The 12588-nt window shown below is 41.4% G+C and overlaps 1 protein-coding gene across 3 annotated transcripts in view; it reads left to right on the forward strand.

Moving 5' to 3' along the window:
* The window catches only part of DGKH (diacylglycerol kinase eta), a 267641-nt gene that overhangs the window by 7159 nt on the left and 247894 nt on the right, over window positions 1-12588 (forward strand). For 2 of the 3 annotated variants that reach the window (XM_075918953.2, XM_075918954.2), the window contains exon 2: window positions 5681-5848. In XM_075918953.2, coding sequence (XP_075775068.1) covers window positions 5681-5848 — 168 coding nt within the window. Of the gene's footprint in view, window positions 1-5619; window positions 5849-12588 lie in introns of those variants that run through there. The other variant, XM_075918955.2, reaches the window with a different exon arrangement.

The raw sequence follows: 12588 nt of genomic DNA on the forward strand, positions 1-12588 counted from the left end.
CCCTGCCGGAACTGGTTCCGACCAGCCTTAAATGTGATTCAGCGTCCACTCAGTGTGGACACGCTATTTTGAAATAGAAAAACGCTATTTCGAAATGCATTTTGTGTGTAGACGCATTATTTTGAAATATCTAATTTTGAAATAGTTAATTCAAAATAGCTTATTTCAAAATAATGCTGTAGTGAAGATATACCCTAATTAAGCCATTTAACTGCCAAGGCATTGGCACTGGAGAGTGAAAGATGACTATAGGGACAGCCCGCAGAAGGTATCATGGGATACATATTTAAACACATCTAGTAATTCCCCTACAGTACAAGGAACATCTAGGAATATTGCTTGAACTAAGAGGGTGGTATAGTGGCCACTAGGGAGCTACATTGCATTCCTGCCCACTGACTCTTTTCTTAGCCCTCCTGTATTTCACCCAGTTCCTTGGGGTTTCATAATTTTATAGCATTTTAAGACTGGGAGGGACCTTTTGTCCATTGAACTGGATCCTCTTTATTTCATAGGTCATTTCACCAGGTTACCCTGCACTGAACCAAATAATTTGTATTTGATTAAAGTGTAATTTCCAAGGTGTCCAATCTTGTTTTCAAGATATTAAGATGAACCACTTTTCTTGGTAGCTTTTTCTAGTGGTTAATTGCTCTCACTGTTAAAAATGTGCTTTATTTTTAATTTGAATTTCTCTGGCTACAGCTTCCTGCCATTGGTTCTTATTTCTTGAATGCATTAAAGACCCCTTGGGAATTTTCTCCCTATAAAGGTATTTACAAATTATAATTGAATCACCTCTGAAATCTCCTTTTTGATATGCTCAACAGAGTGAGCTCCTTAAGTGTCTCTCTAAAAACCCCACATCCTTTTTTTCTGCCCCCTGTCATTTTCCAATAACCTTTAAAATGTGGATACCAGATATGACTGCAATATTATTTTATCAGTCTCACCACTCACATAGAGAGCTAACACATTCCTGTTCCTCACTATGCTCCTGTTCACACATTCAACCCTTGAATTAGCCATTTTTGGCACAACATCACATTATGCTCTTATGTTCTGTTGCTTGTCCAGCCTGACTCCTAAATCCTTTTTAGAGCCACAGTTTTGCAGAGTACCATCGCCATTTTGTAGGAATGAATTGCATTCCTTGTTCCTAGATGTATAGCTTTTGGTTGGCTGCAAGAAGCTGTCAGTAGTCTAGTTAAATCTGTAGTTCCCTTGCACATGGTCTAGGGTCCACTAATGACAGGTTCTAGATATGACACTAAAGTGTGCGAGGGGTTAACTTAAATCTAATATTGTAAGTTTAATACAGAAAATATTGAACAAGTTCAATATGTATTTTTAAATTAGTCACCTACTGCCCAAAAAGTAAAATTGGTTTGAAAAAGAAAATCAGATTAGTATTCTGATCTGGAAAATACTGATGCTGTGCATTTAAAAATGTAATAATTCTTATGTGAGGTCTTGATTCTGGACCCCTATACATGCTTAACTTTAAGCATTTAAGTATTTGCAGCAGGATCAAGGCCTAAATTACATGCAATTAAATGCTGCTTTGGAAAAAAAATGACTTATTCACGTGAATAATGATGCCCAACTGTGTAGTCCTACCGAATACAACCTCAAAGTGGTACACTTAGTTAATATGGAACAATGTATCATGCTTGACATCTTATCTTTTTTCCTGTCATGTCTTACTTTGGTTTAGACACTAATGTTGCAGTGGTGCACCACATGGAAGCAGAAGTCCACTCTGTGTAGCAAGAAATTTAATGTATTATTGGTTCTGTATAGCACTCAGCACCATGAGGCCCCAAATCTTTAATATAAATAGTAAGTCAGATAAACAAATATTTCCTGGATCAGGCTCTGTACTCATAAACATGGGACAAAAGCCTGTCCACCTTACTCATATGTATTGTCCCAATAATTTCAGTGTAGTGCTTACTAATGTGAGATAACTTAAATTCAACAATTCAGACAGGTATGCAGTATTGAAGTAGCAAGTGTGTATAAGATCAGAATAATAGATGTATGTAATGTCACATTAGTATCTGAATATTAAATAAAACACACACCTAAATATTCAGATTCAATACATATTCCTAAATGATACTTAAGTATTTGTAAATGAGTCAGGTCTGTTGTCTTTAGATTCTTTTGTAACCCACTATCAAAGGCAATTAGCTTAGAATGAAGAGTGTTATATCATAACTAGGGTAGTGTGCTGCTAATGACAGGATTCGGCCCCTAACAATAATTGTTCCAATGAATGATACAGAAAATAAAGGTGCAAACTCCTTTAAAATTTTTCCAGTAGAGTAAGGTATTATTTAACAAGAGCAAAGGTGGTAGGATCTGAGTTTAAGTGCCTGACAAAACGTGGAACCAAGATGCTGCAAAGATTTATGCGGTACAGGCAGTCCCCGACTTACGCGGATCCGACTTATGTCGGATCCGCACTTACAAAAGGGGCTTTCTCGCCCCGGAGCTCGCAGGCAGCGATCCTGCCACCTCGACCTCCGGGGCGAGAAAAGCTGCTCCCGGTGCCCCTGGTCTGCTGGGGGGGGGGGGGGGGCGCAGCTAGTGTGCCCCCACCCCCCAGCAATCCAGGCTTTTGTTGTGGACCCTGGGGCAGAGCAGCTGGGGCGCTGTCGGTTGGTCCCGCAGCGCCGCTCTGGGCACTACTGAACCAACCCGGCAGCACCCCAGCTGCTCTGCCCCAGGTGTCCTGATTCAGCCGCTGCTGGTCAGTTTCAGCAGCGGCTGAATCAAGACGCCTGGGGAAGAGCAGCTGGGGTGCTGCTGGGTGGGTCCAGTAGTGCCGAGGAGCGGCGCTACTGGAGCAACCCAGCAGCACCCCAGCTGCTCTGCCCCAGGCGTCCCCAAGTCAGCCGCTGCTGAAACTGACCAGCGCTGACTACAGGAAGCCCGAGGCAGAGTTGCTCTGCCCCGGGCTTCCTGGAATCAGCCGCTGATCAGTTTCAGCAGCAGCTGACTTGGGGACGCTTGGGGTTCTTAAGTTGAATCTGTATGTAAGTCAGAACTGGCGGTCAGTTTCAGCAGCGGCTGAATCTGGACGCCAGTTCCGACTTACATACAGATTCAACTTAAGAACAAAGCTAGAGTCCCTATCTTGTACGTAACCCGGGGACTGCCTGTACTTAATTTCCCATACTGTGAATAGTCTTATTGACTCCTCACAGTGTCTAAACTAGGCTTTCCATTTTGTTCTTGTAACATATTAGAGATTTCTCACATTCCATTAGTGTTTTTAGAAAGGAATTATGAATGGCATATCAATTGTTGCTTTTGTTAAATACAAAAAGTAACAAAACGTCTTTTTGTTAAATGTTTCTGTGATTAAAATTCTTATCCTCATGCACTGATTATATTATATACCAACAGGCCACGAGGATTAAAAAAAGATTCTCACAGCTGAAACACTCTGGTGGTTTATCACAAAAAGTTTTAACTGTAGAACATGAGACTAAAGAGTGACAAATTAAACATGCAAATGCAGAAAACTTAGGTTCATTAGGGAGGTGGACAGACACTAGGACAGTGGTGAACAACCTGTGGTCTGCATGCAGCTCTGCACTTCCTCCTCCTTTCCCCCTCCCTCCCAGAGCTGGAATGCCACAAATCAGCTGTTCCAGCTCTGGGAGGAAGGGGGAAAAGTGGGGATGGAGCACAAGTCAGGTAATTAGTGGGGCTCCAGAAGTGCTGAGAGAAGGAAGGGGGTGTAGAAAATGTGGGGCTCCAGTGCCCCCATGTGCAAGAGGTAGTGAGGGAGGGGAGCAGAAAAGGGTACTACAGGGCTGTAGGTGGAACTCCAGTGGCCTGTGGGCTGCTGCGGTCCACTCAGGTGAAGGAGGGCCATTCATGATTTGTGGTTGCCCATTGCTGCTCTAGGAGAAAGTAACTCTCCTTGCAGATATATACAGTTTCAGAAATTGGGAGAAAAAACAAAAGATACTAGTGGTGCCCTATAATATATTGTTTGTATTGTGGCAATGCTTAGATGTTCTAATCTGGGCCAGGACCTCAGTGTGCCAGAAACTGAACAAAGAACAAAAAGTCTCTGTCTCAAACAGCTTACAAGCCAAGGTTTGAACTTTAAACTGAAACAATGCAACAAAAGTATCTCATCTACAGATAGTCTCTTACTTTTAAAGGATTTCTATATACATATGACCCAATCCCAAGCAATGTTTTTTATACCTCAAAAAAGGAGAAAACAGAAAACCTCCATGAAATCTACTAGTGACTTTACTATTGCTAACTGATATGACATTGACATGGTTTAGAGTCTAAAGACAGGTGATAGTATAAATCCTTAGAACATGTCTACATTACTCTAGAAATTGTATCAATATGACTTTTTTTTTAAAAAGAAACATTATCTGCCATTATAAACCTTACTGTGTATAGTTACACCAGTGTGCAGGTGACTTATGCTGTTAGATTATTCTGCTTCCAGAACCAGAACAAATGATACCTATGTAAAGCTATTTTATTCTGGTATACAAGAGAAATATGTGGCTTTAAAGTAGCAAAACTTTGTAATGTAGACATGTTTGCATATAGTGTTTATTCCACTAGGCATAATGGATTCCACTGCCACTCAGGTCACTAACTTTGTCTTTACACCAAAGTTGTGAATGGGTGTGTTTTAAATCTAGATATAGGATTTAACATAAAAATAGCTAGCAGAGACAAGGGGCATAGTTTTTTTTTTTTTAAAACATCATTGTAGCCAGTTGAGGTCAGCAGTACCCTTCCCAGTCGCATCTGAGGTCTACCTGTACTATATACATGGAGAACGAACCTATGTCTTGTCTGCCCTAGGATATAACATCCAGATTAACTGGTTTGCTGGTGCAATGAAAAGACAGGCATGACTTCTAGCGGATCAGTCTAGATCTCTTACCAGTAGTGGCGCTGGAACTAGGGGTGCTGCCCCATCCCCTGGCTTAAACTACAGTAGTAATAACAAAACACAAGGGCATGGTTCCGATCGTCAGTGAAAACAGTTCCAGAGCCCCTGCTTACCAGCAGCCCAGCATCCCCACTCAGCGGTCAGTGCGCGGCTACGAGAGGAAAGCCAGGGGAGGCTCCCGCAGCTAACCCTACAGCTTCTGCGCTTGCCCTAGCGGGACTAGCCGGGCGGGGACATGCACTCGTCCCGCACACCCCCAGCCTGCAGCGCTCAGGCGGCTGCCCCCCTTCGGCTATCGGAGGTCCCATTTTATAGCCCAAAAGCGCGGAGTTGAAGGGAAGGCTCAGCCCCTGGGCTCAGGAGCCAGCCGCAGGCGCGGGTCTGAGGGGACCGATGCGCCCCTGCTCCGGGCTGAGGCAGCGTCCTGGGCTGGCCCCCGCCCGCGGCGCATTATCCAGCCCGTGGCTCTGAGCGGCAGGGATCCGGTCCAGCCCAGGCGCGAGTGTCTCCCCTCAGGCGGCAGCGGTCGCCTCCCCTCAGGCGGGAGCCGGGAGCGCGGGGGGAGGTGGCGGAAGATGGCGGCCGGGCGGGCCGCTCCTCCAGCGCTGGCTGCGGGCTCCTCCTCGGCTTGTCCCCGCCGCTGCCGCCTCCTCCCCCGGCGCCGCCTCCTGCCCGGGGAGGGGAGCGGCAGCCCGGGCCGAGCCGAACTCGCGTGCTCTCTCTCGGCAGGAGTCCGGGAAGATGGCCGGGGCCGAGGCGGGGATGAGCGGAGCCGGGCTCCAGCAGCAGCCGCAGGCGGCGGCAGCGGGGGACGAGTCGTCGGACAGCGAAGGGGAGCACGAGGGCCCCCAGAAGCTCATCCGGAAAGTGTCCACTTCGGGCCAGATCCGCAGCAAGGTAAGCGCCGGTCCGGTCCCGGGGAAGCCTCTGGCTGTGGGAGCCCGGGCCAGAGCGGCTGCCGCATCTCCCGCAGCGCGCCGGTGCCCGGGGCTCTGCTGCTTCCCCGCCCAGCAGTGGCGGGAGCTCGCTCGCTGCTGCGCCCCGGGCGGAGAGGGGCAGCATCCGTCCAGCCAGCCCAAGCGCCTCTTCCTTGACCGGCGCCCAGCCAGCAGCTTTCTCCTTTCACTCCCCGCTGCCTGGCCCCAGCGCTGGCTCCGGTGTGTGTTCCCCGCTCGTGGGGACCTCCCCAGTCAGTGAGCAGCTCCCGTACCTTACGGGCAAGTGCCAGCTGGGGTTTAGAAGCCCCCAAGTGCACGAAGGGAAGGAGGAGAGCCATAAAGGAAACACGATTTCCGTTGGAAACGCGCGCTGCTGGAAGTAGGGGAGGAAACGTCTATTCCTCAGGTTATGCGAGAACGAGAATACTTAAAAATACCTGTCAAAAGTTAACGTTAACGCCTCTAAGGGAAAGTGTTTTTTGGATGGTTCAGAGAGGTTTGAAGTCACCCAGGTGGGAATAGCTTGCATTACTTAGGCATTCTGAAGAACTTCACGCCTTTCTTGTAAAACTAATGTAGATAAGATTGCTCTGTCTTGAGGCTCTAGAGAGTTCTAAATAATTTCCCACTTAGGAGGGTCTCACAACACTTTAGGGATGATGGATCTGATCCTGCAATTAGATCTGTGAAGAGAAACTGTGCCTGCCCAGTGTCCCATTGAAGTTAAAGTTTCTATTGATGTAGTCAAGTCAGTTAATACACTGTACTAAGCAATTATGGACTTAATTTTTAGGGTCTGTGGGACTCTGCAGGCCCACATGGGTCCCATTGCAGGTTTGCAGTCTATACAAGAGGTTGTTTTCTCTGAAGAACTCTTGTTGTTGGTAGCTCAGTGACAGAAGATAGCTTTAACTTAATCTTTTACTAAAGTGCACCAACTTCAGGTGAAAAACATAAACTATTTGGCAGCATAGAAAAACAGTTTACAACAGTGTAGTAGAAAGAAATCTTACTCTGAAATCCCCTGATAAGACACCATTCCTTTTAGTTACTAAATACCAGTTTTACTGTTAGGGCATGTCTACGCAGCAGGGCTAAAGCCAAAATAAGTTACACAACTTGAGCTATGTCCGTTACGTCGCTTAAGTCAAAATAGCTTATTTTGGCTTTTGGCGTTGTCTACCGACTTCCCTTACTCCTCGTAAAATTAGAGTTATAGAAGTCAGAGTAAGACGTCCTCTAGCTCGACATTATTTTGACATTCTGTCTAACTGCTTGTAGTGTGGACGCAAACTGCTTGTAGTGTAGACATTCCCTTACAGATCTGTACTTTCTCTGTTGCAGGAAATTCTTAATCAAAGATTACTCAATTTGTATTTTGGCAAATATTGCATATTTTTAAAACTTAAAGTCGTACCAAATTTTTCAGCCTTTACATGTCTTCAAAATATTTTAAAAGGCAGCGAAGTGTGATGCTTCGTATAGCAATGTGAAGTGTGTTAATTTTCAAACATCTCTGAAAAGGTTTATGATTAAGAAATGTTCCAGACTATATATATGTGATAGAAATAAGATCACTCAAGTCTCATATTGCTTTGCATGCTAAAGACACCTAATGAATTGATGCTTACTTTGCATCTTTTGTTCCTTTTTTGTGTAAATCAGATTTGTATAGGAAAAACTTTCCTGCTATAACTGTTGTGTAGTGTGTGTTCAGGAAATCGTAATTCTTGCTTTGTCACAATTCACAATGATAATATAACAATAACCAGAATATAAATAACTCTACCTAGTTAAGTGATATACCTTTGTTAGAGAAAAGAGATGTAATAAATACTTTGCTAGTACTTTATAACTTATCATGCATTATTTAAAAGTAGCTATATTTAGACATACAACTCCCATTTAGTTTATGGGTGTTGTATGTTTGCTATTGTAGAGGTTGATGATCAGTGGTTACTTGAAACCACTGGAGCAAAGAACACCAAGGAACTGCTCTTTGAGTCAGCTAGTCCCTTTCATTCAAATTAGATTTGTTCAGATTCACTTACTCAGTGAGTGAGTGTGTGTATATAGACTAAGGTTTTAATTAAACAGATTGGATTCCTCTGACAGCTAAGAATAGATTTTTGAAAGAAACCCTAAACAGGTATACTACATTTATTACTCAAATTTGACATTGTCCTTTTTTTCTCAAGTGATTGTTTACACAGTTAAATGAAACATTTCTGCAGTGTATATTGATTCCTTACCTCAGAATGCAAAAACTTCTGCTAGTAATTGCTTGTTTTAGTTTTAGTTTAGGACAACTTTATTTTTAGATGTTTTGGTACAGTTGATCATTGGTGAAAACCGCCATATGGTAGTTTTTCACAGTTGGAATAATTCAGTATTTTTTCAATGTCATTTATATCATAGCATTAATCAAATGTGTGCGTATGTTAATTACAGTATCTACCTTATTCCTTTCATAAACATATATTTTGTCATTTCTAAAACTGGAGGTGATCAAAGTGAGCTGCTAAACTTCAACTCTTTTCCTGAATTAAATGAAAAAAAGCTTTGTTACTTGACTAAAGAAAAATGACATGGAAAATGAATTAAAAGAAAGGAAACTATATTTGAAGACTTCATTGAACTGCTTCGCAACTAAGATTTCTGTTGCAGCATTATTTATTGAAGGTCCAGTTTTGCCCCACTTGTTGAGTTGTACTTTTCTCCACACATTTCAGTAGTACTTTTCTCCACACACTTTTACTGTATGTTATTACTTAGCATGTGTAAGAGTGGCAGGATCAGATCTTTAACTTTATTTAGGTGTGAACCTACTTCATTGCGGTGTGAATTTAGTAATGTGGTATCACATGTGGGTTCAGCTCCCATGGCTACAGTTCAAAGCTCAGCAACACAGACCACTTCTGTATGGTATAAATAGGATAAATTTGTCAGGAAATTTGAATGATTCTCTGTATTCTCCAGAAGACTGGAAAGTGAAGAAATTTGGGCTCAGATGAAGACTGACAATATATTTGGGGAAAGCATCCTTTTTTTTAAAAAAACTTGGGAGCTGTTAGTTCAAGCACCTTGCTGATTTTCACTGCCAGGGCATATGAGAGAGAGACTGATGATAAAATATCAAGAATCCAAATCATTTAGTGCTTTTGTAAGTTAAAAATCAGCATCTTTTAATCTAACCCTGGAAGCTGCTGCCTACTGTGGTACACAGGTAGGGATGTAAGCAACTAGTCGACTATTTGATAAGCATAAGCTGATTGGATAGTCGACTAGTGATGCAACTAGTTGCTTCCCCCCCCCCCACTTGCTGCCTCCATCAGAAAGAGGCAGCAAGGGGAGGAGCAGGAGCTGGCTTAAAACCTAGTTCCCCCCAGCACCATCGCTGCGGAGGTGCGAGCAGGGACTGAAGCAGTCTCCACTTGTGCCGGTTCTGCTGCAGTTCTGCTTTTGAAATGTAAAAGAACCCTTAGCAGGGCTCTTGCTACAGTTCAAAGGCAGAGGCACCCTTATAGACCAATCGAATAGTCAATGGAAATCCCATCAATTATTCAGTTAGTTAATTAATCTAAATTTTACATCCCTATACACAGGTGTAGTATTCTTAAGAAAATGAAATTAACCAGTTTGCTATATTCTGCATCATCTGAAGTTGTAGAATCTTTAGCTGCAGTCCCAAATAAAGGGCATTGCAATAAATCAGTAAGTGATCACTATGTGAGTTTTCCCACTTTTTTTTTTTTTTTTTTTACTCATGAGAAATGAGGAAGCACACATTTTAATATGTTACTTACTGGGATAATCTTATAAAATGAGCATCTCATTTTTGTGAGGTCTCTTGAGGAACAGCAGCTATACAATTTTATAGCTGCATGCTCAGTACTGTACGAACAATACTATATGTAAGACAACCTAAAATAGCAGAAAACACTGCAGTCCAAAGGCCAAAATCTGACCTTATTTGGATACATTTGGTTTATTATTTCAGTTATTTTCAAGATGATGCTAGTTCAAAAGTTTCTTCAAAGTTGACAGTGCCTTCTTACACAGAAAAAGTCTCTGGGTGTGTCTAGACTACAGGGCTTTGTCGACAAAAGTGCACTTTTGTCGACAAAACTATACCTGCGTCCACACTGCCTTTGAGTTATGTCGACATAATGTAGACAAAACTCAGCAGTTTTGTCGACGTATGTAAACGTCATTCTACGAGGAATAACGCCTTTTGTTGACAGAGTTCTGTCGATAGAAGGCATTATTGCATCTACACTGTCCTTTGCGTCCAAACTGTTATGTCGACAAAGTGGCTTGCTTTGTTGACAGAACTGGATGTCGTCTAGACGCTCTTTGTCGACAGAAGCTTTGTCGATAGTATCTGTCAACAAAACCCTGTAGTCTAGACATACCCTATTATTGCAGCTATTTGGGGCAGCAGTTTTAAAAGTCTGCCCTCATAATCAGTTTGGTTCTAGTAGTCACTTTTTTACAGTTGGGTTTAGGGAAGAACAAACTATAGTCTAAGAAAACTACAACCTGTCTTGTTTCAGCTCTTAAGAGTTGAAGCCTGTTTGATGAGAGGTAACAATTGAAAGCCGCCATATTTTAAAATTTGCTTGTTTCAGGGGAAGGGGCCCTGAACTCTTGAAAGCATATTAGGTAGCTGAGTGTTACAGATCCTGCTCCCCATTAACCAAGTGGATATCAAGAATTGCTCTTCCATAGTTGACTTTGCTGCCTACTTTAATTGATTCATAATCAGTCATGGGAATATTGTGTTGATTAGATGCTTGCTTGCTCCTCATATCTGTAGTTGTGTTTCCAGCCTATGGCTTACTGTGGAATGAAGCAGATGTGTTGCAGCAAAAATGCAGGCAACTCCAGAAATAAAAATTTAGTGGGATAAATAAAAACTTATAACTTGTCCTGTGAACATTATCTTCCTTTTCCTCTGGCATCAAATATTGCTGCTTCTACTTTTACACATGTACTGTTGTTGCTTACACAAATGGATGTTCTGAATTTTGGATTTGTTAAATTAGCGAAAATGATATGGCATTGTTATTTAGTTCAACAATAAAAATTATAATGATCATACTTTTAGCTCTTTCTTTACTTTTAATATGATTTAACCATTATAGGGCTATAAAAATAAAATTATATTGACACTATTTTTATTGTCTACTGTATGTAACACCAACCATTTATGAAACTGAACTTTTAGGAAGGTTTTAAACTCTACCACATATGTCATAGTGCTAATTCTTGTTAGTGACTTGCTGTTTGCTTCTGGTATATGTTTCTCTCTGGTAAGTGGCTAATTCCAGTATTGATATTAGACTTCAGTAAATATTTTCTCTTCTGTATGCTTTGTCTAGCATTTGTTAAATTTCAGACTTGGATACTAGCTGATCATTTGAAAGACCAATGACAATTTTGAGAAAATTACTTTATTTTCTGTACAAAAACTGTTGTGAGAATGGTAATATGGCAAATTTAACTTTAATTTAGTTCCTTCTGCATATGTATTATTATGGTTGTAAGCTACATGATCTTATATTCATGCTCAAATTCAAAGTAACTGACAATTTATTTTTCAATAATGTGTAGCATCTTTAAATTATACTATCATATATATATACAAGAGACAGATTTAAAGATAGAAAATGTGCAGAGATCCTCCTTACTTTGGCCTGACACTGTCTGCAGTTTCTACAGGGAATGAGACCTGGGGATGCTTTCCTCAACCCATATGTACTTGCACTGTTGTTTTCACTACACAGCTAAGTTATGCAGGCACGCACAGCTGAATGTTTCTCAAGCTTATTGAGAATGTAATTTTTAAAGTCTCAAACTCAGTTTTTAACTCAAAAACACATCTCATTGAGTGCTGTTCTGTAAATTCAATATCCGCTTTTCAGTTGAGGGTGTTTCAGGTGTAGTCTTGTTCAGAAACAAGTTGACTAATTATGTTGGAATAACGCACTTTTTCTCTACTCTGCTCATAATTAAATTGCTGAACCATATTACACAAATTATCCAGGAAAAAAAATCACTTTTGGAAAATTTTAGCCCCAAATGTGACAGTTTCAGAAAGTTATGAGCTATTGACCATTGAGTATAAGAAAGTGCTGTTAGAATGGAAAAGTTATGGTATTTTAAGAATAGTGGTCATTGCTGCTTCTATTTGTAATATGTTTATATAGATGAAATGAAATCTGTTGATATATTTTTGTCATATATATTGGCAAAACTTATGCAGCTCCTCGCTGCATATCAGAAGTGGGGGGAAGAAATAAGTTGCAAAATTGACATAGCACAATTTGCGTAGCTTATTTTGAGTTAGGGTGCGTCTATGCTGCAGGGCTTAAGATAATACTTGATACTTTCTGGTTTTTGTTCTACTTTATATTTTGGGGTGCTGTCTTTAAAAGATTGAGTGATATGATTCAAATTATCATAGTTCAGTATTCCTGTGTGCTGGTTTAAAAACACTTTACATGCTTTAGCCACTTTCCAAGCCAAGTTGTTTAAATCAGGATAATTTCAATTAGTTGAATGCCATTTGTAATGTTATTTATATGACCTAAATATCGGCAAACTCTGACCGTAATGGAGTTTGAAAGGGTTTGTATTTCTACAGAAAGAGCCCCCTCTAATACAATACATGTTGTCCCATTAAGTTTGTGTCCA

Source organism: Pelodiscus sinensis, chromosome 1, assembly GCF_052426305.1.
Source record: "Pelodiscus sinensis isolate ZL-2025 chromosome 1, ASM5242630v1, whole genome shotgun sequence".
Taxonomy (NCBI): Eukaryota; Metazoa; Chordata; order Testudines; family Trionychidae; genus Pelodiscus; species Pelodiscus sinensis.